The following is a 24,685-nucleotide window of genomic DNA, read 5'->3' on the forward strand; positions in this document are numbered from 1 at the left end:
CTAGGAGCAAAGCAAGAGTGGGGAAGGACTCTCAAAGACATGTCAGAGGGTAAAGGGAAGCAGAGCTGAGACGCATCCTTCTCCGGCTCCATCGTTAGCTTCAGAGGAACCGTGCGCCTCCACTCCCACCTGAGATTGTCACCCGAGCAAGGCACTTTGTGGGGGAGCCTGGTCTGGTTGCACGGGACTTGAATAAGAGCTCGAATTAAACCCAAACCCACTGAACGAGGATCCGAGTTGGGAGGCAACGCCACCAACTCCACCAAACCTATGCTACAAAGGACGCAGCAGGCTTCGTGCCTTCTGCGTTCCCCGCTGAATTCAAAAACAAGAGGATGGCCAACACAGGAGAAGGCTGCACGTTAGGATCACAGGTCCAGCTCCAGATCCTCCAACCCCCCTCTGATTTCCAGGCACTTTTATCTTTCAAGCTCGTGACCTGAGTCCAACCCAATGGGTTTCAATCCCAGCTTCGAAAAGTTGGACTTTAGTGCAAATGGCAGCTGATTGCAGCACCAGCTGGCAGAAAAAGCTTATGAGAGGTGGTAATCTCATGAGATTTTTCACTATTTTGGAGCAGAAATCCTACATCATCAATTTTCAGGCCAAAACCCTCTGAGAGTTTGATGCCAACTTTAGGGATTGGCTCCAGACTCCAAATCCCACACGGCTAGTCCTAGCAAAGCCTCCCACCTGTATCATTTCATAGCAGCCTTCACGCACCAAGCCTGCATGGCCAGACTCCAGACTGCTAAGGCCTGCTATCTCTGCAGCATCATGTCACAGACATGGCAAAGACATGGAAGCAGAAGCTTCCAGCCAGTTCAAAATCCCAACAGAAGTGGAGAAGTGAGTGAAGCTGCAAAGAGAGAAGTTTCTGAACTGGCTGTTTTAAAATACCGACTTCTCGGCACTGTTTGCCCAGAAGACCACATTAGAGGTAATCTTGAACCCAACATAAGTTAATTCAATTAAGTTCCCTTCTCTTTAAAGTTTTAAAGACTATCAGGTTAAACCAATGGCTGGTGATTCTCCTTCTAGGGACCCAGAGAAATCAGTATGACCGCCCCCAACCCTTTCCATCCCCTCCATGTCCTTATAAAGCTACCCATGTGCTTATAAAGGAGAAGCCCAAATCCATGACATGCATATCAGTCTTGCCCTCCAGACTGATTTCTCCAGGGTGCCAAAGCAGCTTTTGGCATGTGCTTTTCAACACCTAGGTGCGAGTCCATTCCCCCACCATCAGGCTCTACCTATGCCTTCCTAACTCACCTAAGCAGCTGATGAAGGCTCCCTATAGCATCACTCGTAGATGCAAGACTCTAGCAACCATTGCACATGCCTTCCAGCTTGGGATGGCTGGAGAGACCCCTGCACAGCTCACTGCTGAGCTCATGATACGATCAAAGAATAAAGCCCCAGAGAAGAAATGCAGAAATGAAAGGGGTGAGCTGGAAAAGTCCCAGGCAGTGCCTTGTGGTCTATACTCTTCCTCCTGGGTTGAGGTCTGAGTGCCGGCGACCAAAATCACGGCTTTCCAGGAGGGCAGTGAGGATGTGCTTCAGCTGCGAGAGACGGGACTTCAAGGAGGTGGTGGAGAAGAGCCTGAGTTGGTAGGATGGGTCAAAGGGCAAGATGGAAATAAGCCACCAACACCAAGCTGGTCCATCTGCAGAGGCCTGGGGTGGGGGAAGAGAAAGAGGGAAGGAAAACTATGGTACAACAGTGGTTTGAGCAAGAGTCCAGGCAACAGTGCCTGTGACCTGGTTGAGAGGCCTTGCAAGGAGCATGCAGAAGTGCTGGGCAGAATCACATCGGCAATGCCCCCTCTAGCCAGGGTGCTCATTTGATGCCTTAGTTTCCTCATTAAGGATCACAAATGCTGGGCAGAGGAATTCAGGTCCCAGCCACTTTGCACAACAACCCTGGGGTGCACTTATTGCCAGGGAAGTGACCACGTCGAGGGGGCATTTTCTTACTCAAAATAACCTGCCCAAGGGCCGTGTTCCTGGCGCGTGGCACAAACCCCGTGATACTTCCTCCCACCTCTGGAAAGAGCATCTGTGTATCAAAGAGGCTGCTGAGTTAGGATCCTCAAAGAGTCTCACTGACTCAGCCAGAAGTTGGGCTTCTGACTACCTTAGCAAGGAGACAGAGCCACAGAGGGGACCAATGGCTGCAAGCAGAAGCCAGCAACCTTCAAAATAAGTTGCATGATTCATTAACACCAAGGGTAGTTAAACCCCAGGAGCAGTTTCTAAAGGAAGGGTTAAATTCGCCATCACCTGGAGCCTTTAAAGCACTACTGGAGGTCTCCCTAGATTTATGCCATCTTCAACCACAGGCCACTGGGCTCCTACTGGGACTCTCTGGATGAAATGTATAAGCTTAGGCTGGATGATCTGAGTGGTCCTTCATGACCTTTGCTCCTGTGCAATTCATCTTGCTAAGGGGCATTCCCTCCTGTACCCCTCGAGAGCCACCCTGGTTACCTGGGCATCCTCTTCCTTCTCGGGCAGGGCTCCACGCTGCATCACAGTCTGCCTGAAGGCAGCGTCCGCCTGCTCGCAAAACCTCTGCGCCAGCTGGTAAGTGGCTTCCTGCAGATGCTGCAGCTCCACCAGCTCTTCCCCTTCCACCTGAAGGGATGGGAGGAAGATGGCACATGGGAGCAGGGGTCACGATAAGAGGCAGGTAGCTACTTCCACCCTCTGAACCCCAGGCATCCCATTCAGTGACTCCGTGAAAGGTCCCACCACACTCAGACTAGCTCAGCCTGCAATGCGGTGAGGAGCTGAGCTGTGAGCTAATGTGAGCTGCCTCCGTGATGGAGATGGGCTGTAGTCATTTGATCACACGGCACGAGGAGGCAGCCCACCCCTGGAAACACCAGCCTCTTGCAAACAGGAAAGAAGAGCTGATCTAGCAGTGATGGGCACTCAGGAGGTGAATGGATGGAGGGAATGAATATACTGACCCCCTAGAAACATGCCCACAAATGTGGAAGTCCCTGCTCTGAGTGGTGACTATTGCCCCTTGCATGCAGCTCAATGGCAGCCCTCAACGCGCGGCTCCCACCTTCTCATCCTCCAGGTACTCGATATCGGCAGTGTTGTAGCCGTCCCGGTGTCCGCGTCTCAGCACCCGGAAGCGCCGCTGCCCCACGGTGCTCACGAGGGATCGCCCGTCAGCCAAAAATTCAACCCGCTGGATCTCTAGCATGCAGCCGTAGTCGGCGAACCTGGGGCAGAAGGAAAGCATAGAAAGGAATGAGCTTAGGTGCTAGGACAACATGAAAGTTGCTTTCCTTTCCCCGTGGACAAAGGTCTGGGGAATCAGCTGGGTGGAAGACCCAAGGGCAGAGGTCTGTAATGCCACATGCATCTGAATGCAAGTGGGATATAAGCTCCCTCCCCACAACTGCATGCACACTATGTATTTAGGTTGGATATTAGGAAAAACTTTCTCCCTAGGAAGGTGGTGAAGCACCCAGAGAGGTGGTAGACTCTCCATCCTTGGAGGTTTTTAAGACCCAGGTAGACAAAGCCTTGGCTGGGATGATGTTGTTGAGGTTGATCCTGCTTGGAGCAGGGGGTTGGACTAGATGTGACCTCCTGATGTCCCTCCCAACCCTCAATGTCTGTGATTTCTATGTTAGCACCATAAGCACTGAGCTACATGGCTTCTACCATTGCTAGTGGCCCTTCAGAGGCATCACCACGTAGCAGACGGACACAGAAGACAAAGCCACTGGGATCAGCCCAGAGCAAAAGAGGGGATAGTTGGTCTGCAAGGGTGAAGGGCGGCAGGAGGACAAGACACACAGAGACAAACACAGCGGTCACCATCCTCCGGCCCCGTGGCCCACCTCTTCCCAGGCTCATGTATGCACATGCCAAACATCTTCGTGCCAGTCTCCTGGCATCTCCGGATCATGAGGCGGTAGCGGGGCTCGAAGATATGCAGGGGGCACGGGATGCCCGGGAAGGCCATTGTGCACACAAAGATGGGGACGTTCTTGGTCAGGCTGCGGAGGAGACATAAAGGGACAGGAGCCATCAGGAACCCCTTAAAAGACCCGGTAGCTATCGCCCTCCATGGGGGCATGAAGCTTAGGGAAAAAGGGGACAGAGTCTCCCCTCATCTGGCTCTCAGAGTTAGCTTGAGTCCTTGCCAGGCTCCCAAACCACTGCCATAATGTCTAGGGTTGGCAAGCTGGTCACTACTCTCAACCGACCAGTCAACTGACTGCAGATTTTTTGACTGGTCAAAGACCCTAGCAATTTTACGAAAAAAATATATTTTTTTGCATTTTTGTTGAGCGAGATGATTTTTTAATGGTTCTTTGACACATTTCTTAATGGAAAATTATTTTTTCTGTGTATTATTTGGACCTATTGGAAATTTTTGGCCTGTCAATTGACCAAACTTCATTTGACTGGTTAAATACCCAATGCTACTAATGTGTTAACAAGCCAAAGAAATTATACTGGCCCAGCAGTATATTAAATGATCCCTTCAGATTATCACAGGTCCGGGGAAGTAGCCCCTGCTGATGTGATAGGGAGGGTTTGGCGGGGCAGACCCATGGTTTTCAGCGATTCTCTCTGCTCCTTTGAAGAGACTGCAACACCCCGTCCTCCCGGCTGTACGTACACACATGCACACTCGCGCACAACTGGAAGATGTTCTCTGCTTACTTGGAGAGCTCGGCCATCTCGGCTTGGTGCATCCGCTTCCTCTCCGCCAGCTGCGAGGGGAAGGTGGTCGATATGATCTCCTCCAGCAGCACGGTCGGGTTGTACTTCCCAACCTTCAGGTACTGGGAGGAATGAAACACAGAAATGGAGCAAGAGAGGAACATGAGGGGAAAGCCAAGGGTCCTCCAGGTGCTGGGAATATGCCCGGTCGCTCTTGGGGCCATGTCAGATCGACAGGTACCAACCCTGAGACCTCCTTCCCTGCAGACATAAGGCCTCTCCTTGCTCAGCAGTGGGGCCTGCAGTATACTCAGGTGTTATAATCTCTGAGGGCTCCCAGGAGGTGATAGCAAATGGGATTTGCCAGTCCAGGGGTCCAGCGTTGCATCCCCGAGAGCACCCGCCTTCTGCACCTGCCCCTGGAAGTGCCCGAGGCTTGCTCTTACCTCGCTCAGGCTCTGCTTGCAGAGTGGGCAGCTGGGCCTGTGGTCCAGACACCGCTCCAAGCACTCCTTGCAGAAGGTGTGGCCGCACGGCGTGGTCACTGGCTCCAAGAACAGCCTGCAGAATGACCGGCACAAGAAGGAATCAGACCGGGAGAGGTCTACGGTTAGGGTTAGGGTTAGGGTCTGTTCCATTTAGGGGTCAGACACTTCCTCGTCTCTCTGTGCAGCTGTTTTTTAAGGCAGCGATTTGCAGCCAGGGTGCCTTGAGATCCCTTCAGGGCTATCATGGGGCGGCATGCAACACAGGATTCACAAGATGCATGCACGCAGAAGTCACTGGAGTGCGCTCAGGATTCATAGGACAAATGCAGAGATTTCAAATAGGAATCCATGGTGTTAAAAGCATTCTGCCCTGCCATGGCCTTGCTGAGCTCTTTGCAATAAATGAAATTGCTCTATTATCTTTCAGCAGATAGAAATGGAGTGAAAACTAATTGTCAAGGGGGTGCTTTGAGCCTAACAAGGGGTAACTTGACCCTAAAAAGGTTGAGCACTATTGCTTTAAGGAAATGAAGGGACCTTCCCCGGTCACTGGAAGGCCCCATTTAAAGGCTGTCTAGCACCAGATCTTATTATAGGCCATGTTTCCTCAGTCCGAGTGACATTTTGCCCGGCGGCTCTCCTTAGCTGAGGTCAACTTGGCCGGGCTTTGTTTACTGGTATTGCTAATTATTGCACTACTTTGCAACTGGCTTTTGAACAGCTTTAAAGTCAAACTGTCTGCTCTTCTGCATTTAGCGACAAATCCTGTCTGAACTGCTATGTTGGCTGAGGACTTAATGAGAAGTATAAATCCCCCGGTCGGCCACCTGGGCTCTAGCGGGGGGTGTATAAGCCCTGGGAAACTGGCCCCCGGTGCAGGCCCTGCCACAGTCGTGAAGGGTCAGTCTCACCATGGCCTCAGGAGGGCCCTGCCCCTTGTGCCTGGCCGAGCAGGACGTCCTCTGGACCTGCCCGGGTCACCGCTGTGGAGCGAAAGGGGCTTTTTTCCACCAGCACCACCCAAAACCCCCAGATGTGAATGAAAGATCGGGACAAGCTAAGTTTATCCCCAGTGGGTTTGATCCATCCTTCCAAGAGCCCTTGTGATGACAGCAACCAGGAGCTGACCGTAGGCAGAGGGAGCACTCCAGGTCAGACAGACTCAGCAGGTCCCCAAGAGCTGGCTGACGAGGGCAGCTGGATTTTGCAGATGCTTCCTCCATGGCTTCTAGCGGTCAAAGAGCAGAGAGAAGAGTAATGCACTCAAAGAAACATGCTGGGGCTTTCATGGGGTTTGTGGCTGGCGGGGACCGCGATGATCACCCCGTCTGGTTCCCAGCACAGCACGGACCATGCGCTTCCACCCCAGTTCTTGCAAAGCTGTGTTGGTCTCCAGGCTGGGACAGGGGTGCTAATCCTACCACTTACCTACTGGGCACTGCTCCTGCCTTGATGATGAAGGCTTCATGTCGGGCATTGCCCCCAGCCCCCAGGCAGCCAGGTGGGGAAGCAGAGGCTCCACCTGCCCGTGTTCCCTCTTCTCACCCTCTGCTTCTTGCTCCACTTCCTACAGCAGAAGGGTTGAACCTCATTTCGCAGCCAACCAACAACCTCTCCGAGGCATGTTGGGAATCCCCCAAGACTTGCAACACAGGACAAGGTATTACTCAAACCGTACATCTGCTATTCCCCGGGAGGATGGCTGGTGCTGCGGTTAAAGCATGGGGACCTTGCACTCCCATTTCCACCCATGATCTGGGTGGCTTTGACCCTACAATCTGCCATCGTTTTGCACCTCCAAACCAAAGGGCGACTGAAGCGGTGCCAAGCAGCAAGGGGAAAGAGGGGTTTGCACAATGAGGAATCTCTCTGCTCCCAAAATGCTTTTTATAGGCTGTTTTGTTATTTTTCAGCTCAGTTCCCTTGCTATCTGTGACCTCTGCTGACAGCAGTCTCCCTTCCCTTCTCTTCCCAACCCCCAGGTGGGTGACACAGGGGGAGCTTGTGACCACACACTTCTGTCCTCACCGACACACACACCTCCAGGTCTCTCTCTGCTCCGCCACTCACCCCGTGCTTTATGTCGTCTCCACCACGAGGCAACCTGAACAAAGAGCCAGGCACTTCCTTCCCTGAGCTGGAGACTTTCAAGCCTTGGGTATCCTCCTCTGGTGATGCCAAGATAGCCGCCGAAGCAGGGGGATCCTCCTTTGTGGCGATCTGCAAGCAGAGGGCATTGGTCGTCTACAACAGGAAAACTGTAAGGGGGTGGATTTGACTTTCAGCTCAGGTGAGGCAGAGCCGGCAAGCCCAGAACGCCAGTTTGCCTCTGGGAGAGGCCATGTCCTCATCCATTCAAACCTTACCTATTTTAAAAGCCAAATAAAGCCAAAATCCAGCCAGAGTGAATGGCCATAAGGGCAGGAAAAAGAAACTCCATGCCAGTTTTGCTCCCTGCAAGCTTCTTTCTGCCGCCGGGCACAATAATGGTTTCCTGCTGCTCCGCCCTCCCTGTTTCACTCACCATTGCACAAAGGCCCTTGCAGGGCACTGAGACCAGAAGGGGATAATGAATCATGTCTTGGTGCATGGGGACTTCTGTCCTCTGCCAACAGAAATGACACACGACATGATGATACAGCAGTGGAGAGGAGAGGAGCAGAGCAGAGCATCTCATGGGTTTGTTGTGTTAAGTCCAAGGCATTTAAATGCTCGTGCTGGAGTCCTACCCACTAAGGAAACCTGCCTGCTTAGACATCAGGTCTCTATGGATGCCCAGGGACACAGTCCAGCTCACTCCACGCCATGTGCAAGCTGGGGTTCAGGGTAAGGCAATGCTGGACCTCAAGCAGGGCTTCTGCCTTGTTCAGGAGCACCTTCCCCTTCCAGAAAAAAGGCACTGTGGATCTACAAAGCACCCGGTGAAGTCCAGGAGTGAGCTGTGCTACCGGCCCACTAGCGTTAGTCACCCGCTGGTCTTGGCCAGCCATGAGCATGGTCTGTGACCCTGGAAGTTGTGTCCTCCTGGCATGGAAAGGTGCTTTCCTGGAGACACAAGAAATATAAGTCCCTGTGGCATGGCCAGAACATGCAACGTGACCTTTGTCAGCGCCCCGGCCTCCAATGACCACCACGAGTTGAGCCAGGACATCTATACGCATCACCGAGAGCTGCCTGTGCCTGAAAACAGCTTTAGGAAGGTCTCTCCAAGGGCGCACACATTCATTTCACTGAACTGAGTTAAGACTACCTCTGCCAGTGGTGGGGACAGGCACGTCTGCTAAAATGCCAAAAACTGCCTTTCCAGCATAAGCGCTGGTCACCTGCCTCGTGGGGCATTTTCCAGGTTGGATGAATTAGGCCGCAGCCCTAGAAACAGAAAAGGCAAGAGGTCACCTAGTCTGTGCTTCTGTCGAGCAGTATGGGGTGTTTGGATGCTCTTTTACCACGTGGACTGAATGGGCATAGTGGTAAGTGGCTGGTCCTCTATAGGATAACAACCTACAAGTGCTGCCAGCTGATAACTACTCTGCTAACCCACGTGCTGCCGAAGCCTTGGTCAGAAGTGCTGTCAGAGTCAACGTCCAACCCTTCGGACACCGGCATTGACAAGTGAAAAAGCAGCAAAGATCATCCGAAGTCTCTACTCCTCCTGCTTCCCAAAGGAGCCCTCCACCCACAGCCAGTTGTCTCCTTCCCCCTCTGCCCAGCTATTCTGCCCACCAGTCCAGCCAGCACCGCCCTGCCTTTACTAACTCGGTTACATCTAAGCAATGAGTTTCCTTGAATAAAGGTCATCTTTGACAGGATGCCAGACAGCTCCTGGAGGGCTTTATTATTTTTTTTTTTTTTTTTAAACCAGTAGGGTGATGTAGGCAGGCTGAGCTTAATGAGAATTGACAGATGGACTGATTAGCGTAATGGGGTGTTGACGTTCTGTATCTGCAACTTAACGCTTCTTTGATGAATCTGGTTACTGTGCTTCTGGACACGATGCATTCAGTGAATGGGCAGAGAAACGCAGAGTGTACGTGAGTTCGGGATGACAAATGAACCCTGATCCCAGCCCAGCAACCGGCTACGTCGGGGCGGTTGGAAAGGGTGCAAAGGTTAGAGCAGCTGCACGGTAAACAAATGCTCCTCTTTGGTCTCTGGATCCAAACCGCCTGCCGCCTCCGGCATCCTCTGCCTTTGCCAGACATCAGGCAGGGCTGCAGCTGAAGGTGGCCAGGCACGCCTCCCAAAGCGGGTGCCAAGGGAGGGAAAAAGAGAGCAATTCTCGTGCGCTGCCAAGATTGGGATCTGAGCAGAGCCCAGCTGGGTTCAGGTAAGACAGTCAAAATCTCGTTCAGTCTCAGCAGCTCCGGGCTGGTGCAACTGAAAAGCCCTGCCGTCGGCCGTGTAATTCTGTACTGCCTCTCCTAAAGTCACAGCACCGCCAGCCGTGCAGCAAGTGATGCTCAGTGCAGGATCAAAGGGACTGCGGGAAGGGGAAAGCTTCCTTCATGCCCCAGGCCCAGCATAAATTAAGAGTAGCCTCAGGGCTGCTCAAACTTGCACCTGGCTTGGGCACAGACAGCAACAGACCTCCCCGGTTGCTGAGAAGAGGGTGGGGGAAACAGTCACGTTTGGCCTCTAGATTTTAGCCCAAGTGCAATGCTGCCCCTCACCCCCATCACAGGCCAGATGCTGAAAAAGATCCAAGAAGAAACTCCTTCAGCTTGGCTCCAGGTGCAGAGGAGCCTGCATCGTACGCAGAAGCTGGCCCCACAAACCTGCACTAAGTCTCCTTCCGTGACGTTCCTGGCCAGGTGCCGGGGAGGAGAGGCAGCCATGCCTGCAGCCCCTTGCACGCTGAGAGAGCTCGCCCAGCACCTGCCCTGTTGTACCTGGCCTTTAGGCATGGGTAAGAGGGGAGCCATCTGCTTCTAGCACAAGCTCAGGAGATCCCAGCACAGAGGAAATAAATGCCTTTGGTTGACTGCAGGCAAAAAGAGACACCAGTCTTTGCAACAGTGCCTGCATTCAAAGGGATGAACTCCCTGCCAAATACCCCTTGGCAAGTACCATCTGACCCTGAAGAAGGACCTCCCCAAAGCCAGGAAGGGCTCCACGCTATTAGCACTTGTCATCACGTACTAAATAATTCATCCTGGTTGGTCACATCTTGGCCTGACAAGCTGTACCACTCGTGGCCAGACTCTCTCTCACACTGCAACACACAATATAAACTGGCACCGTGGTGAAGTGCTGGATCCCACCCCTCCTTGTCCTCAGTGAAAAGATCACCCTAATAGGTTCATAGATTCATAGATTCATAGGTGTCAGATCAAGCCCTGGAGCTCATGCATGGTTGCACTCTTCAGGAAGTCTGCAAATAGTGCCCAAAAGACAAAGCATCCTGGAGGTTGGGGCGGGTGGAGAAGAGCGTCTAAAACTGCCACGTGGAAGTCTGAGAAGGTTTCAGGTTCTTGGACCTGAATCCCAGGGTTTGCTAAGAATCTGCTCCAGTTCAGTCCTCGAGTGCTTCATATTACTAACAGCTCAACCTGCACTCCTAAGTATTTAAAGGAACAATCCTGCACATACCCGTCTCCCATGGACAACCCCAGGCACCTCCACGAGGGCTGGGAAGGAAGAGTTATGGCATCCAGATGCTCTGTGCAAGACACCGAGATGCCAAGCACAGCCTAAAAGGAGAAGCAGGACGGGACGGTGTCCCTGACCCCTTGTTGGAGCTCTGATGCTCCCATGAATGACATTGTCCCCTTCCCCACCTCAGCAGCCCCACAGTTCACACTCACGCCCCTGAATAACCCACATGCCCCCAGCTGACTCACCCCACGCTCCTGCGGCTTGCTCTTGCAGATCACCTCCAAATCTTCCAGGGCTTCTGGACACTGCTGCAGAGCCACAGATGCCTCTAGCTGTCCTAGCTGCAAGGACACATCGTCTGGAGCTGTAGGGAGATACCCACAGTCCTGTTATTATGAGGTCTGTAGTGAATTCCCCCATCCAGCCTTGCAGTACACATGTGCAAAGTGAATGGTACTCCCCTGCGCAAGTCTGGCAGGGATGTGAGTGTGTCATGGGTACCTGGCAATGATCTGGCACTGAATGGGAGGTTTGCATATCACATTCATGGGAAAAGGTCGCTTTTCCTGCTACGCCCCAGCAGGATAACACAGGACTGCAAATGCAACTGCTTTCAATCCGTATGCCATGCAAAAGCCCCAGAAGTTGCACTATTTTGCAGCTGGCTTTTGAACAGCTTTAAACTCGATTTGTCGCTAAATGCAGAAGAGCAGACAGTTTCTGTCTGAATGAGCATAGCCATGCATGCGGCCTTTGAAGTTCACTTGAAGGTTCAAATTCTAGGCAGCAGGGAGGTAAGACGCTACGCTGTAAATGCAAGTGTTAAACATCTCCCTGACAGATTGCTAAGAAAGGGGAACTAAGAGGCACTCTGCAGCCAAAGCAGAAAAGCCTGGGGCTGAAATTGGGCAATGCACTAGAAATGGTTTCCAAGCCTGATGGTAACTCGAGTGCAGAGCGGAGTAGCCTGTGAAGCGGCTCAGAAAAGTGCACCCCGTTGTCTTCAGCAGTGCGCTGGGTGTGCAGCGGGTCTGGGCTGGCGGGGGACATGCTCCCCTCTGCCCCTGTGCCTGGGTCCTGGCTTGCAGCCTCTGTTGCAGTCCCAGACCTGGCTATTGATGCAGCTCTGCCCATGATCTGCAGTCCAGGCTGGCAGCCAGCTGAGGCCAATGTGGACAATGGGACTGACCTATTCCTGTCACCCTGCCCAAACCTGCTTTGGTCTGCTTAGCCACCTGCTGTGTCTTCTTACAGGCCTAAAAATGAATGTGCAGCCTTTCTTTTATTCATCTGTGCCCTGCCTGACACAATAGCACTCTGTTCCTTGACCAGAGCTTCTAGGCGCTATTACAACATCATAATAGCTGCAGCTGCTTGCACGACTGCTTGAGCCAAGTCGAACAAAGCTTGCACGACTGCTTTCCTTGAGCAGCCTCAAACCAAGCTGTGCAGGGTCTGTCTGGTAGGGGACATGGGTGCAGACACCCAAAACTCACTTCTGCTTTTGGCCTGAGCCAGGGGCTGTGCTCAAAAAGCCAGACAGGAAAGATTGGGGGGACGAGACTAGACTATGTTGCGTCTCTCCCTTGGGCCTTATAAACTGCAAGTAAACTGGGTTCTGGTGTTTGCTAGCAGCCCTGGTGACAAAATCTAGAGGGTTATTTTGTACCTGTACAGATGCATACACGTGTGATGACTATGCGGAAAATAGGATACACTCATCTCACTTCCTTTCCAAGTTCAAGATATAGCTAGACACTCTTTTTTTGCTATGTCCTTTTACACCTAACTGTATTTTTATCTTGATCATCCCTCCAAGATAAGGGCATGTGGTGATGCTCACTGACACCGTGTTCATTAGCTGACGGGCCAGTTCACAAAGCACGGCCTTAAGGCAGCTGCACAGTTGCTGTGGTCTTGCCCTGGACATGCAGCGCTCCAGCCGCTCTCACGGACAGTGCCGTCGCAGGACTATAGGGCAGGAGAGTTGCCGAGTCCAGCCCCTGCGGCTGCAAGGGACCACCCTGCAGAATCCTACCGATGAACTTTCCACGTTGCATCTTAACACCAGGAGCTGCAGTCCCTCCGGCAACATGTTACCTCCCACATCAAAAACATCTTGAGCCTGCTCCAGCAGGCAAACTTCCCATGGGAGACAGCCCTGAAAAAGGGTGGTGCATTTCAGCCTCTGCTGTGACGTTCTCGGGGTGTGGCTTCCCACAACCGGAGAGTCTTTGCCAAGGCTGCAGTCTTCCAAGATGCACAGGTGGCCCAAACAGGTGTGACCATGGGTGTATATACAATTATACAGTCCTGGTCTTACAACACAGAAGAGAAGAACGCCCACGTACTAAGTCAGGCGATAGACCCGTCTTACCCCATCTCCTGTGTCGCACGGGGGCAGAAAGGGAGAACAGGGCACAACCAGGGGTTTTTTCCCCCACTGTTCGTCTGTCCCTTGCAACCTCCTGTAAGGGACAGAGGTCTGGGAAGTTTGGATTCAGAGCCCGGGCCCGTCACGCCCGTGCTCAATAGCGACGGATGCCCCTTTCCTCCAAGAATGGGTTCAATCCTTTTGTAAACGCTCAGCTTCCACCGCATCTCGTGGCAGTGAGCTCCACCCTCTAATGACCCCCTGTGCAACAACCCTTCCTTGTGTTTTAAACTGACTACCTACTCGTTTCATGTTGTGACCCCCCCGCCTCTGTTCCTGTAATGCAAGAGAGTCTGTCGTAAACCCCTATTGACATTCTCTTCACCATTTAATAATTTTGCAATCCCTTTTATCTGCCTTCCTCAAACATCTCTCTTCCAAACTGAACAAGCCTGGCCTCTTTAGGTCTCTCGCCACGTGGAAGTCCCTGCACGCCACTCGTCATCCTTGTGCCTGTCTCTGCACCTCCTCTAGCTCTTCGACGTCCTTTGTGAAGTGCAGGGAGCAGATCCGACAACTTCTCATCTTCTCCCATCTCCAAAACCCTCTTCCTCTGAGTTGGAAGCATATCTGGAGGCTTTCGCTTTGTCTCACTACCCATTTAACATTGGTTCCCCTCCCATCTTCCTACAGCTGCACAGGCAGGTGGAGAATGGGTCAAATACTGTCTACACTTCCCTGCACAAACGCCTCTTAACTAGCAGAACAACACCAAACTTGCACCGGTAACTCTTCCCCTGACGTGCTAGCATTTTACAAAGCTATTTGGATGTTAACGGAAGAGCAACGAGCTGCCTCTTCCACAAAGGAAGGAAGCTATTTATACAGAAGTAAATAACTTTCAGCCGTGGGTAAGGCTTGCCAAGAAAATACCTGGAGCCGCATTAAAAGCAAAGGGATGTGAGACTGAACTTCTGGCATCTCGAGCTGTCCTAGAGGCGAGGAGAAAAGTGCTCCTAAAAGAAGGAGCAGCTGTACAGTCAGTCTCATAAAAGTTGTCACCTACGACAATTGTGGCCTCTTGCATTTTTTCCCTGGACCATCGCCAAGACTCCTAAAGAGGCTCCCTTTGACCTGGAATCAACCCTTAACATTCACATCTAATAAAAGCGATGCTCCAGACGCGGGCCGCGAGGGAGACGGCAAGGCAGGGGTTTTGCATAGGACGGTGCTTGTCAACCAGGGCGCCGTGGCACCCCGCAACGCCCCGATGTCCTTCCAGGGGTGCCAGGCAATGGCAGGAAGGGAGGTCGAGGTGCAAACCGGGCAACCGCCAAGGGCCCCACACTTTAGGAGGGTCCCCAAATCCTAAAACAAATATCTGATTCGCTTACAGGTCATCCAAATTAAGCCTCTGCGGGGCCCCTAATGACTCCCTTGCCCTGCGCGGAGGTCTTTGCAGCAGCAGCAGAAGGGACTAGCGCGTCTCCTTGGTGCAAAGGCGATCTTGATAGCTGCGGTCATCTGATTCCTGCCTAGTAAGATCCCTGACAAGGGAGCGGAAAGGATGAGCTGGCGGGTCCCTGGAGAGGCTGGAAGCAAGCGGGCTGCCACCTGGCAAAGAACAACACCCCCCCCCCACCCCAAAAAAAACTTTGCAGTTTGCTCCCAACAAGCAGCCGGCCCGCCCGTGCTTACCCGCAGCCCGCGCCCAGCCCTTGTCCAGCAGGCTGCAGAGCAGCGCGTTGCAGGGCGGCGAGCCCCGCGCCCGGCCGCACGGCGGGCACACCGACCGCCCGCACGCCGCCGTCACCGCCCGCCGCAGCGGCCGCCCGCAGCACGGGCAGCGCGGCGCCTCCATCCCGCGCCGCTCCGCACCGCTCCGCGCCGCGCCGCGCCGCACCGCACCGCGCCCCGGAGGCGGCGCCGCCGCTCGCTCCGCCCGCAGCCGCTCCTCGCCCGCCCCGGCCCCGGCCCCGGCCCCGGCCCCGCCAGCACACACACGCGAGCAAAAGGGCACAAGTGCGCTCTTCTGCACGCCGCCTCCTCCTCGTGCCCGCGCGGGCACGTCTGGAGGTGGCACCCCGTGCAGCCTGCACAGGCTTCTTTCTGCCACCTCTTTGTTATGCCGTCTCTTAGACATCGTGCCAGGCCAGGTCATTAAGGACCGTGGAGGTGGCATCGCGTGCAGCCTGCACAGGTATGGGGGAGCTAGGCTTGCCGCCTCTTCTGTATACCCTCTCTTCTGTATGCCTTCACTTGGAAATCGTGCCAGGCGCAGGTCATTAAGGACCTGGACGATGGCATCGAGTGCACCCTACGCAGGTACAAGTGAGCTAGGCTTGCCACCTCTTCTTTATACCACCTCTTCGTTATGCTACCTCTTCTATATGCCTTCACTTAGAAATCGTGCCAGGCGCAGGTCATTAAGGACCTGGACGATGGCATCGAGTGCACCCTACGCAGGTACAAGTGAGCTAGGCTTGCCACCTCTTCTTTATACCACCTCTTCTGTATACCCTCTCTTCTGTATGCCTTCACTTATAAATCGTGCCAGGCGCAGGTCATTAAGGACCTGGACGATGGCATCGAGTGCACCCTACGCAGGTACAAGTGAGCTAGGCTTGCCACCTCTTCTTTATACCACCTCTTCATTATGCTACCTCTTCTATATGCCTTCACTTAGAAATCGTGCCAGGGGCAGGTCATTAAGGACCTAGATGACGGCATCCAGTGCATGGGTGAGCTAGGCTTGCCACCTCTTCTTTATACTATCTCTTCTGTATACCTTTACTTAGAAATCATGCCAGGTACAGATCATTAAGGACCTGGACAATGGCATCGAGTGCACCCTACACAGGTACGGGTGAACTAGGCTTGCCATTTCTTTCCTGCTTATGCAGGGGGTCGGACTTGATGATCTATTGAGGTCCCTTCCGACCCTAACATCTATGAATCTCTTCTTTATGCCACCTCTTCTTTATACCACCTCTTCTGTATGCCTTTGCTTAGAAATCGTGCCAGGTACAGATCATTAAGGACCTAGACGATGGCATCCAGTGCACCCTACACAAGTACGGGTGGGCTAGGCTTTATACTATCTCTTCACTTAGAAATCGTGCCAGGTGCAGATCATTAAGGACCTGGACCATGACATCGAGTGCACCCTACGCAGGTACAAGTGAACTAGGCTTGCCATCTCTTCTTTATATCACCTCTTCTGTATGCCTTCGCTTAGAAATCATGCCAGATGCAGATCATTAAGGTCCTGGACGATGGCATCGAGTGCACCCTACGCAGGTATGGGTGAACTAGGCTTGCCATCTCTTCTGTATACCATCTTTATGCCATCACTTAGAAATTGTGCCAGGTGCCGTTCATTAAGGACCTGGACAATGGCATCCAGTGCAGCCTACACATCTGAGGTTCAACAAGGACAAATGCAAAGTCCTGCATTTGGGAAGAAACAATCCCCTGCACCAGTGCAGGCTGGGGGTGCCGGGCTGGGCAGCAGCTCTGCAGAAAAGGACCTGGGGGGACAGGGGACAAGAAGCTGAACAGGAGCCAGCAGTGTGCCCTCGGTGCCGAGAAGGGTAACGGCATCCTGGGCTGCATTGATAGGAGCGTTGCCAGCAGATGGAGAGCAGTGGTTCTTCCCCTCTATTCAGCACTGAGGAGGCCACATCTGGAGTCCAGTTTTTGACCCCCTCTCTAAAAGAAAAGATGTGGACAAATTGGAGAGTCCAGCGGAGAGTAATGAAAATTGTTTCAACGGCCAGGGCACAGGACTTGTGAGGAAAAGGCTGAGGGACCTAGGCTTATTTAGTCTGGAGAAGAGAAGACCGAGGAGGATTGAATAGCAGCCTTCACCTCCCTGCAGGGGGGCTGCAGAGAGGACGGAGCTGGGCTGGTCTCAGTGGGGGCAGACGACAGGACAAGGAGCAGCGGGCTCAAGCTGCAGCAAGGGAAGTTGAGGTTGGATATTAAGAAAAACTCTCTCCCTAGGAGGGTGGTGAAGCACTGGAACGGGTTACCCAGAGAGGTGGAGTCTTCATCCTCCGAGGTTGTTAAGGCCCAGGTAGACAAAGCCTTGTCTGGGATGGTGTAGCTGGGGCTGGTCCTGCTTTGAGCAGGGGCTTGGACTAGATGTGACCTCCTAAGGTCCCAACCCTCCTTTTCTATGGTGCTATGATTTTAAGGTCCAGGCTAAGGCTAAGTCCAAATCTTCCCAGGCAAGGCTGCAGGTCCCTGTCAGCCATGGGCCCTGTCTGTTTTCCCAGGGCAATCGTGCTGAGCGAGTGGGAGCAGGGTACCAGCCTATCTGGCTGCAGTGATGGAGGACCTGAGGGCTGAAGGCCTGGACTTGGCTGGGAAATCTGCCTCCCCACAAGAAGAAACCTCACATCCTCCCCCCCGCCACCTCCAGCTGGCCATGCGCAGCAATGAGGAGCTGGGAAATCACCATTGCCCAGAGCCGGGTGCTGCCAGCATGCAGGTGGTGCTGCTGCCTCTGACAACCGAGAGCCACAAAGCCATGGGCAGGGAGACCTGTGAGGATCCGGACCTAGACTTGGAAACGCTCATGCAAAAACCCTGTCACACAGCAGCAGAGAGCAGAGGCTGGAAGGGAGAGCGAACGGGGTCTGAGCAAGGTTTTCCCCTTGTTCATGTCATGTTTTCCCCTTGCAGCCTCCAGCATTTAAGGTTTGGGACGCTCTGATTCAGAGCCCGTGGCCCTCACTCCCGTGCTCGATAGCGACTGATGCCCTGTTCCTGCAAAAATGTCTCCAATGCCATTGTGCATCTGGCTAAACTCTCCCATCTGGGGGCAACGAGCTCCACTCTTTAATGGCATGCGGTGTGAACAAGAACCTCCTTATGTTAGTTTTAAACTTAACTACCTGCTCGTTTCATTTTTGTGACCGCTCATCCTTGTATTGTGTGAGATGTGACATCATAAACCCCTACCTACTTTCTACGTACTAGCTTCGACGACTGACTTACTGCTTTACTCATAGGCAAGGGCTGGTTGAGTCAGCTGAAGATTGAAGCAAAAACAAATCAAACATTCTTGGAATGTGTATTGATTTGCTACAGCTTACCCTGTTTCCAAAAAACCCAACAAACGAGGCAAAAAAATAACCAAAAGATGTTCTTTCATTAGACCTGTAGTCATTAGTATTCAATGCGAGTCTCTTGCAGGTTCAGCGGACAAGATCTAACCTTTCTGAGCCTCCTGACGGTGCACCCCATGCTTCATTGCAAGTTATTTCCACACCAGCGTTGATGATTTTTAGCTAAAGTGGGAAAAAAAAGATCTGCAGGGCTGTGAAACAGCAGCTGCGTGACCAGGAGCAGCTAACGTAGCAGAACTGCGGAAGAAAAGGGAGCATTGAAGCTATTAAAAAGGAGAGAGGGTCATTAACACACAGGGAATGAAGAGTAGAAAAGGAATCGGGTAGATTATAATGAATCATGAAGTCAATTGACTCCAGTGTTGCTGCCTACATAGAAATGCTGCTGCTGCCGTGGCCAGGCAGTTGGTTTTAAACTTTGGGTAGACCCAGAATCAAAGCGGGGTGCAACCGCACCACTGCACTCCCCCACGCCTGTCCCCAAGGCTTTCCAGTCTCAGCCAAGATAAAAAAGAAATAGTTTCTCCCTGTAATACAACAGGGGAAACTGAGGCACAGGAAGGCCTTCCCCTGCTCCCACGAGGGCTCACCGAGACTATGGCCCGGCTCCTTCCTGCACAGCCCTGTCCTTTCCCACCAGCTGGGACAGACGGATTCAGCTCCAACCACCCTAATCCCAAAAAATCTTTCCTATGCACTTGTGCATGCGCCCCAGGAGGTTCGTTCCTCCAGCGCCATCCTCCTGTCCCTCGGCAGCGTGATTGCCTAGCAAAAAGGCTCTTTTGGATAATATTACAGAGGAAACAGCTGCAATTTGTGCGCCCTGTAGCTCAGTAGATTGTACAATTGATAAAGCCTTTCTGCTTGTTCCAGGTACTTGGATGTGGGGGTTTGTTTCTGGTCCCTTTTGTGCTTGGTGGGTGCGTCTACATGAGACACTTACTGCGCATTAGCCTAATAACACTGCGCAGTCGCATGGCGGTTCAAAATTGTGCTAATAGCCAACTGCACAGTGGTATTGGGCTAATGCACAGTAAGCCTCATAAAATAACTGCGCCAGCTAATAAAGTATTGACGTTCAGTTAGTACTTTATTAAGTACTCAACTAAATGAGCAGCATCTAATGCGCATTAATGAACATGTAGATGCAGCCGCTGAGTAACACAGAAATACATAAATGAAGATCTACTCCTAAGAAAAGTACAATTCATGAATACACGTGAGGAAGCCTCGACCTATCCACAACCAAGCCAAGAGGCTACACTCGAAACAGCCGCTTTCAGGCCAACCCTTTCGAGGTGGCAGCTCGTTTCCCAGTATGTGCGATGGGCTCAACCCGCCTCGTGTGTACGACCGGTGCCTACAAGTGTTTTACAGCAGGGTGGGCTGCTCTGCTCGGCGTTCAAAGGTGGATTTCACATGGAGCACAAAGAATTTGTTCAATGTGACTAATATCCAGGTGGCAGCCGTATTGGTCTAGAGGAAAAGGCAATCAGGACTTGTCGTAGAGATGATCTCTTGTATGAGACCAAGATTTTTGCAAAATTTAATTTGCAATTTTAAAGAAAAAAATTTTTTTTGCAAAAATCTTGTTGGTCTCATAAAAGAGATCATCTCTACGACGAGTCCTGATTGCCTTTCGACGTTGTTGGGATTGCAAGGAGCAAGATGGGCAGGCGGTTCAGTCACTATGACAACAGGCACCAACACACTTAAGCCTTGTGCAGATTCAAGACTAGAACGGTTTTGACCATGAAATAGCAAATAGCGGCACTGGAAAAGCAAAGCTTTTATTTATTGCGAAGTCAGAGACGGCGGATCTGCTTGCCACGCTACCCCAAATTTAGCTACCCCAAATACAGGGGAACGAAGCAGAAAAGAGCACAGGTAAAGCTGCAAAGTCCTTTCAGCTGCATTTGCTCCTTTTCCCCAGCAAACCGCAGGCCTTGGAGCAGGGAAATTCATGGAGAGGAAAAGAAAGGGCTCTCACCTGTTGCGTACTTGCTCTGTTTAAAAGCCAACTCCCTTGGGTGGATAAAGAGCATCCCCCTGATTATTGTGCTGTGACGGGTCTTGTTCATGGCTTAAATGCCAGCCCAACCATGTCCCACGAGACGGCAGTGATTAGCCATGCCGTCGCTAGCAAAGGCAAGAGTTAGGGTCCAATGCTTATTTTTTTTCTTTTACCAACCTAAATTGTGGTTGGCCAAAATACCTCCTCAATTCTCATCGATTTAACCAAATTGTTTTGTCAAAGGAAAAAGAATAAAGAACGAGCTTTGATTTTTGTTCTTCATCAAATCGAAGTTTCAGTCCAAGTTTCACTTTGGGTTTTATCCAAAAATCTTTTTCAAGGCTTGAAAACAAAACGTTGCCCTTGAGATGCAATAAAGTTGGGGTTTTTTCCTCCCGCTTTTGATTCGCATTTCACTGAAAAATCTGAATAGCTTTCACTTCCGTTTGATCCCAAATGATTTTATGTCTTAGAAATGCAGGTCCCAAGTAAATCATTGGTGCAGGCCTTGTTACTAGCCCCAAAATAAGCCTGTGTCTGAATTTGAGAGGAGAATACCTAACTGAAAGACTTCCCTTTCCTTGTTAAGTCATTCAGCAAGGTGGGGAAGATGGCATATAATAAAATAATTAGGGGAAAAAGAAGGAAAGAGACTCTATTAATAGGGGAATATTCAAGTCAGCCACCGGCAACCACGGACTAGATGGACCTATCATTTTTGGCTTGTTCATGCTCACATTCACACAAGTTTAGGGCTGGAAGGGACCTCGTGAGATCATCAGTCCAGCCCCACATCTCTAGGCAGGGAGGACTGCGAGCATGAAGCATCGTGCCTCACCCAAGGAAACCTCTTCCCTATGGAAAAGTCCCTCTAAAACTCTCTCCCACTTCCTTTCTTTGCTGGTTTCTACTTGTCATTGATGGGATGGATGGCAGGGCCTCCAGCCAGACCTCAGCCTATGTTTCCCCTGATGCCTCAGTTTCTCCCTGATGCTAGGTGTGTGTATATATATATATATTTAGCACAGAAAGCCAAGCATAGTTACTTTGCTGGCTTCTTTTCCTTTCTTTTTACTGGCTTTTTTTTTTTGGTATACACCACCCCTCCCTTGGCCATGCGAGGACTTCTACTTTCACACACTGCAGTGACTCTGATTACCCAATACAAATCACATTGATTTACTAGGTGATTTACTAGGTGCAAAAGCACAGCAGGACAAGTGTATGTGGGGCACAGGAAAGGACCCGTTTGGGTTGGGGAAGGCTATGAAGTCATCGCTGCCTTCACTTCCTCCTTCCTCCCCGGATTTTGCCTGCAGGCACAGCTGACCTGGGTAATGTGGTTCAGGTTTTCACACGGGACGCAATGGCTTGAATTTGGCCCCTGTGTTTGTACCTGAAATCTGTTCTCACAAGTCACTCCAGATACTGGAACAAGTGCATGATTAAGAGCAGACACCAATGCCAGAGCACGATGCTGCAGGCATTACCTGTAACCTAGAGAAGGCTTTGGAGACTTTTTAGCACTACTTGAGAATATATACTCACAGGGCACGTCTGCATGAGATGCTTTAAGGCACATTAGCCTAAATTTAAGAAGCATTAGGGCTCATGGCCTTTAATGCACTTTTAAAAAATGGCAATTTTGGGCTGATCGCATTTGATCCCTGCAAATGCAGGTATCAAATTTAGGCACAAATAGTTAAAGCACATTAATACATGTGTAGATGCATTAAAGCGCGTTAACACTGTGTGCATGGACTGACTTGGGACTAACTTTAGTCTGCACACAGTGTTAATGCGTTTTAATGCCTGCATGTGTAGACGCCTGCCTAAACCCACTTAACGCGCATTCAGCTAATGCACATTAAATTTAGGCGCGCTTAAATGCATGTGGAGACATGCCCATAGAGGCACAGAGAAGTAGGGCTGGAAGGGACCTCCAGAGGTCATCTAGTCCAACCCCCTTCCAGAGACAGGATCATCCTTATCCAAACCATCCCATACACCCATAGAAGCACAGTTTCAATGGCTGTTAAATATATATATCTAGCATACTATGTTCATTCAGCAAATAAGCTGCCACAGTACCCGAGTGTCTCACAGGGTCTTTAATGCTTATTATAGTTCCCAGGAGTGAGATACAATGAAGAAAAGGACCGGAAATTAGAAAGCTTTGATTTCTGTAGCTGTCGCGTGTTAATGGTTAATTTAACAGATGGCTTAACTGATTATTTTACATCACAATACATGCAAATAATTTGCAGTGAATCATTTACATGATGAACTTGCTCTGTTTTCCCCACTCCCAGAATGCTAACAAGCAGATCGCACTTTCCATCCTTTCTGCAATGATGCAGTTGCTTATAGCACGTTCCCCAACCACTGCATATCTCAGTTGGCCGTGTACAAACAGCTCCTTGTGAACCAAGGGTTTGAAGATGGAAATAGGGCTGTACGGACACTTATTTGTTTGTCCGTAGTTGCAGCTGTTTTCTTAAGTGACTGCTTCTTCTTTAGAAAGACTTGGGAGTCTGTGGATCCAGCCAAACTAACATTGCTTGTTTTATTTTTCCTGGAAATGTTGGTCTGAGGACAAACACTTTGTCACAAGAATCTGATAGATGGGTTTCCCAATTTGAGCTGTCATGCTGAACTGTGGCTAGTTCTGCTTCAGTTCCTGGAAGAAATTATTGTACCAAGAACTGGAAGAACCCAGCAAAGGTTGGAGAGGGATCCAGTATACCAGGGCACAGACATTACCTACCCCAAGGGAAGGGAGGTCAAGTCAGCAATGAGTCCTTTGACCTTTGTGCTTCTTGCTGTGCAAGAGAGCTCCCCAGGGCCGTGACTCCCCTCCTGGGAATGGCTGGCCCAGCCGGCAAGGCATGTTGTGGGACTATTTGTCCCTCTGGGACGGCCCAGGTGGTACCAGAACAAATGAGGCTTGGTGCAGTCATGTGCTTCCCCTGCTGTGGGCTGGGCTGAGACAAGGTCAGGGTATAACCGTGCTCAGGGGGGCCAGGAGGGAATCTCCCACCCTCCTCACCCCCTTGCTGCTACATGCATCGGGAGGGTTAAGCCTCCCTCAGAGGTGCTGGCTGCAGCCAAAGCTGGGGATGTGAACTAGGCTGTGCCAATGGTCACTCAAAGCCAGAGGTTTCTGGCTAGGTCTTGCCCCCTGCTCAGGATCAGACCGATCGCCGTGTTTGGGGTCAGGAAGGAATTTCCCCACCCCAGTCAGATGGGTACAGACTAGGCGAGGGGAAGGGGTTTTGCCTTCCTCTGTAGGGGCGAGCCCCTCTACCTGGGATCTCTCACGAGCATATACGAACAACCTTTGCAGAGGCAGGATGTTGGTCACTGTGGTCCCTCACTTTCCCTGCGGCAGGCTCGGTCAGGTGCTGTGTCATGGTTAGATTGTGGATTGTGGATTTGCCTGGGATGGTTTGTGCAGAGCTGATCCAGCCTTAGGCAGGGGTTTGGACTAGATGCAAAGTCTGGAGCTCCCTCCTAGCCCCTCTGACCCATGACAGGCTGCACAGAGCCGGGCCTTTGTTCTGGGCATGGGGTTTCCTTCTCCTTCCCTCTTCACACCCTGCATTGTACACCGTCCTCTGCTCCTGAGCCATCCATCCTGACCTGCCATCTCCATCCCCTAAAACATGTACACGTGTGTGTGTGGGCATGCGTGTGTGTGCACGTGTGACCATCTCCATCCCCTAAAAAATGTACCCGTGTGTGTGCATGCGTGTGTGCACGTGTGACCATTTCCATCCCCTAAAAAATGTACCCATGTGTGCATGCGTGTGTGTGCACGTGTGACCATTTCCATCCCCTAAAAAATGTACCCATGTGTGTGCATGCGTGTGTGTGCATGTTTGACAATCTCCATCCCCTAAAAAATGTACCCATGTGTGTGCATGCATGTGTGCATGTGTGACCATCTCCATCCCCTAAAAAATGTACCCATGTGTGTGCATGCATATGTGTGCATGTGTGACCATCTCCATCCCCTAAAAAATGTACCCATGTGTGTGCATGCATATGTGTGCATGTGTGACCATCTCCATCCCCTAAAAAATGTACCCGTGTGTGTGCATGCGTGTGTGCACGTGTGACCATCTCCATCCCCTAAAAAAATGTACCTGTGTGTGTGCATGCATGTGTGCATGTGTGACCATCTCCATCCCCTAAAAAATGTACCCATGTGTGTGCATGCATATGTGTGCATGTGTGACCATCTCCATCCCCTAAAAAATGTACCCGTGTGTGTGCATGCGTGTGTGTGCATGTGTGACCATCTCCATCCCCTTAAAAATGAACACGTGTATGTATGCATGTGTGTGTGACCATCTCCATCCCCTAAAAAATGT

At 51.5% G+C, this 24,685-nt stretch overlaps 1 protein-coding gene across 1 annotated transcript in view; it reads right to left on the reverse strand.

Moving 5' to 3' along the window:
* The window catches only part of LOC102569383 (LON peptidase N-terminal domain and RING finger protein 1), a 15,938-nt gene extending 635 nt beyond the window's left edge, over positions 1 to 15,303 (reverse strand). Inside the window, exons 1-11 of the mRNA XM_014610247.3 lie at positions 14,859 to 15,303; positions 11,032 to 11,150; positions 7,262 to 7,411; positions 6,620 to 6,758; positions 6,320 to 6,419; positions 5,150 to 5,264; positions 4,704 to 4,825; positions 3,872 to 4,030; positions 3,082 to 3,244; positions 2,496 to 2,642; positions 1 to 1,682 (exon numbers count right to left, since the gene is read on the reverse strand). The exon at positions 1 to 1,682 is cut by the window's left edge and continues 635 nt beyond it. Of these exons, the coding sequence (XP_014465733.2) occupies positions 1,485 to 1,682; positions 2,496 to 2,642; positions 3,082 to 3,244; positions 3,872 to 4,030; positions 4,704 to 4,825; positions 5,150 to 5,264; positions 6,320 to 6,419; positions 6,620 to 6,758; positions 7,262 to 7,411; positions 11,032 to 11,150; positions 14,859 to 15,303 (1,857 nt within the window). The 3' untranslated portion in view covers positions 1 to 1,484. The remainder of the gene's footprint in view (positions 1,683 to 2,495; positions 2,643 to 3,081; positions 3,245 to 3,871; positions 4,031 to 4,703; positions 4,826 to 5,149; positions 5,265 to 6,319; positions 6,420 to 6,619; positions 6,759 to 7,261; positions 7,412 to 11,031; positions 11,151 to 14,858) is intronic.
* Positions 15,304 to 24,685: the final 9,382 nt, after the last annotated feature.

This window comes from Alligator mississippiensis, chromosome 9 (assembly GCF_030867095.1).
Source record: "Alligator mississippiensis isolate rAllMis1 chromosome 9, rAllMis1, whole genome shotgun sequence".
Classification (NCBI taxonomy): Eukaryota; Metazoa; Chordata; order Crocodylia; family Alligatoridae; genus Alligator; species Alligator mississippiensis.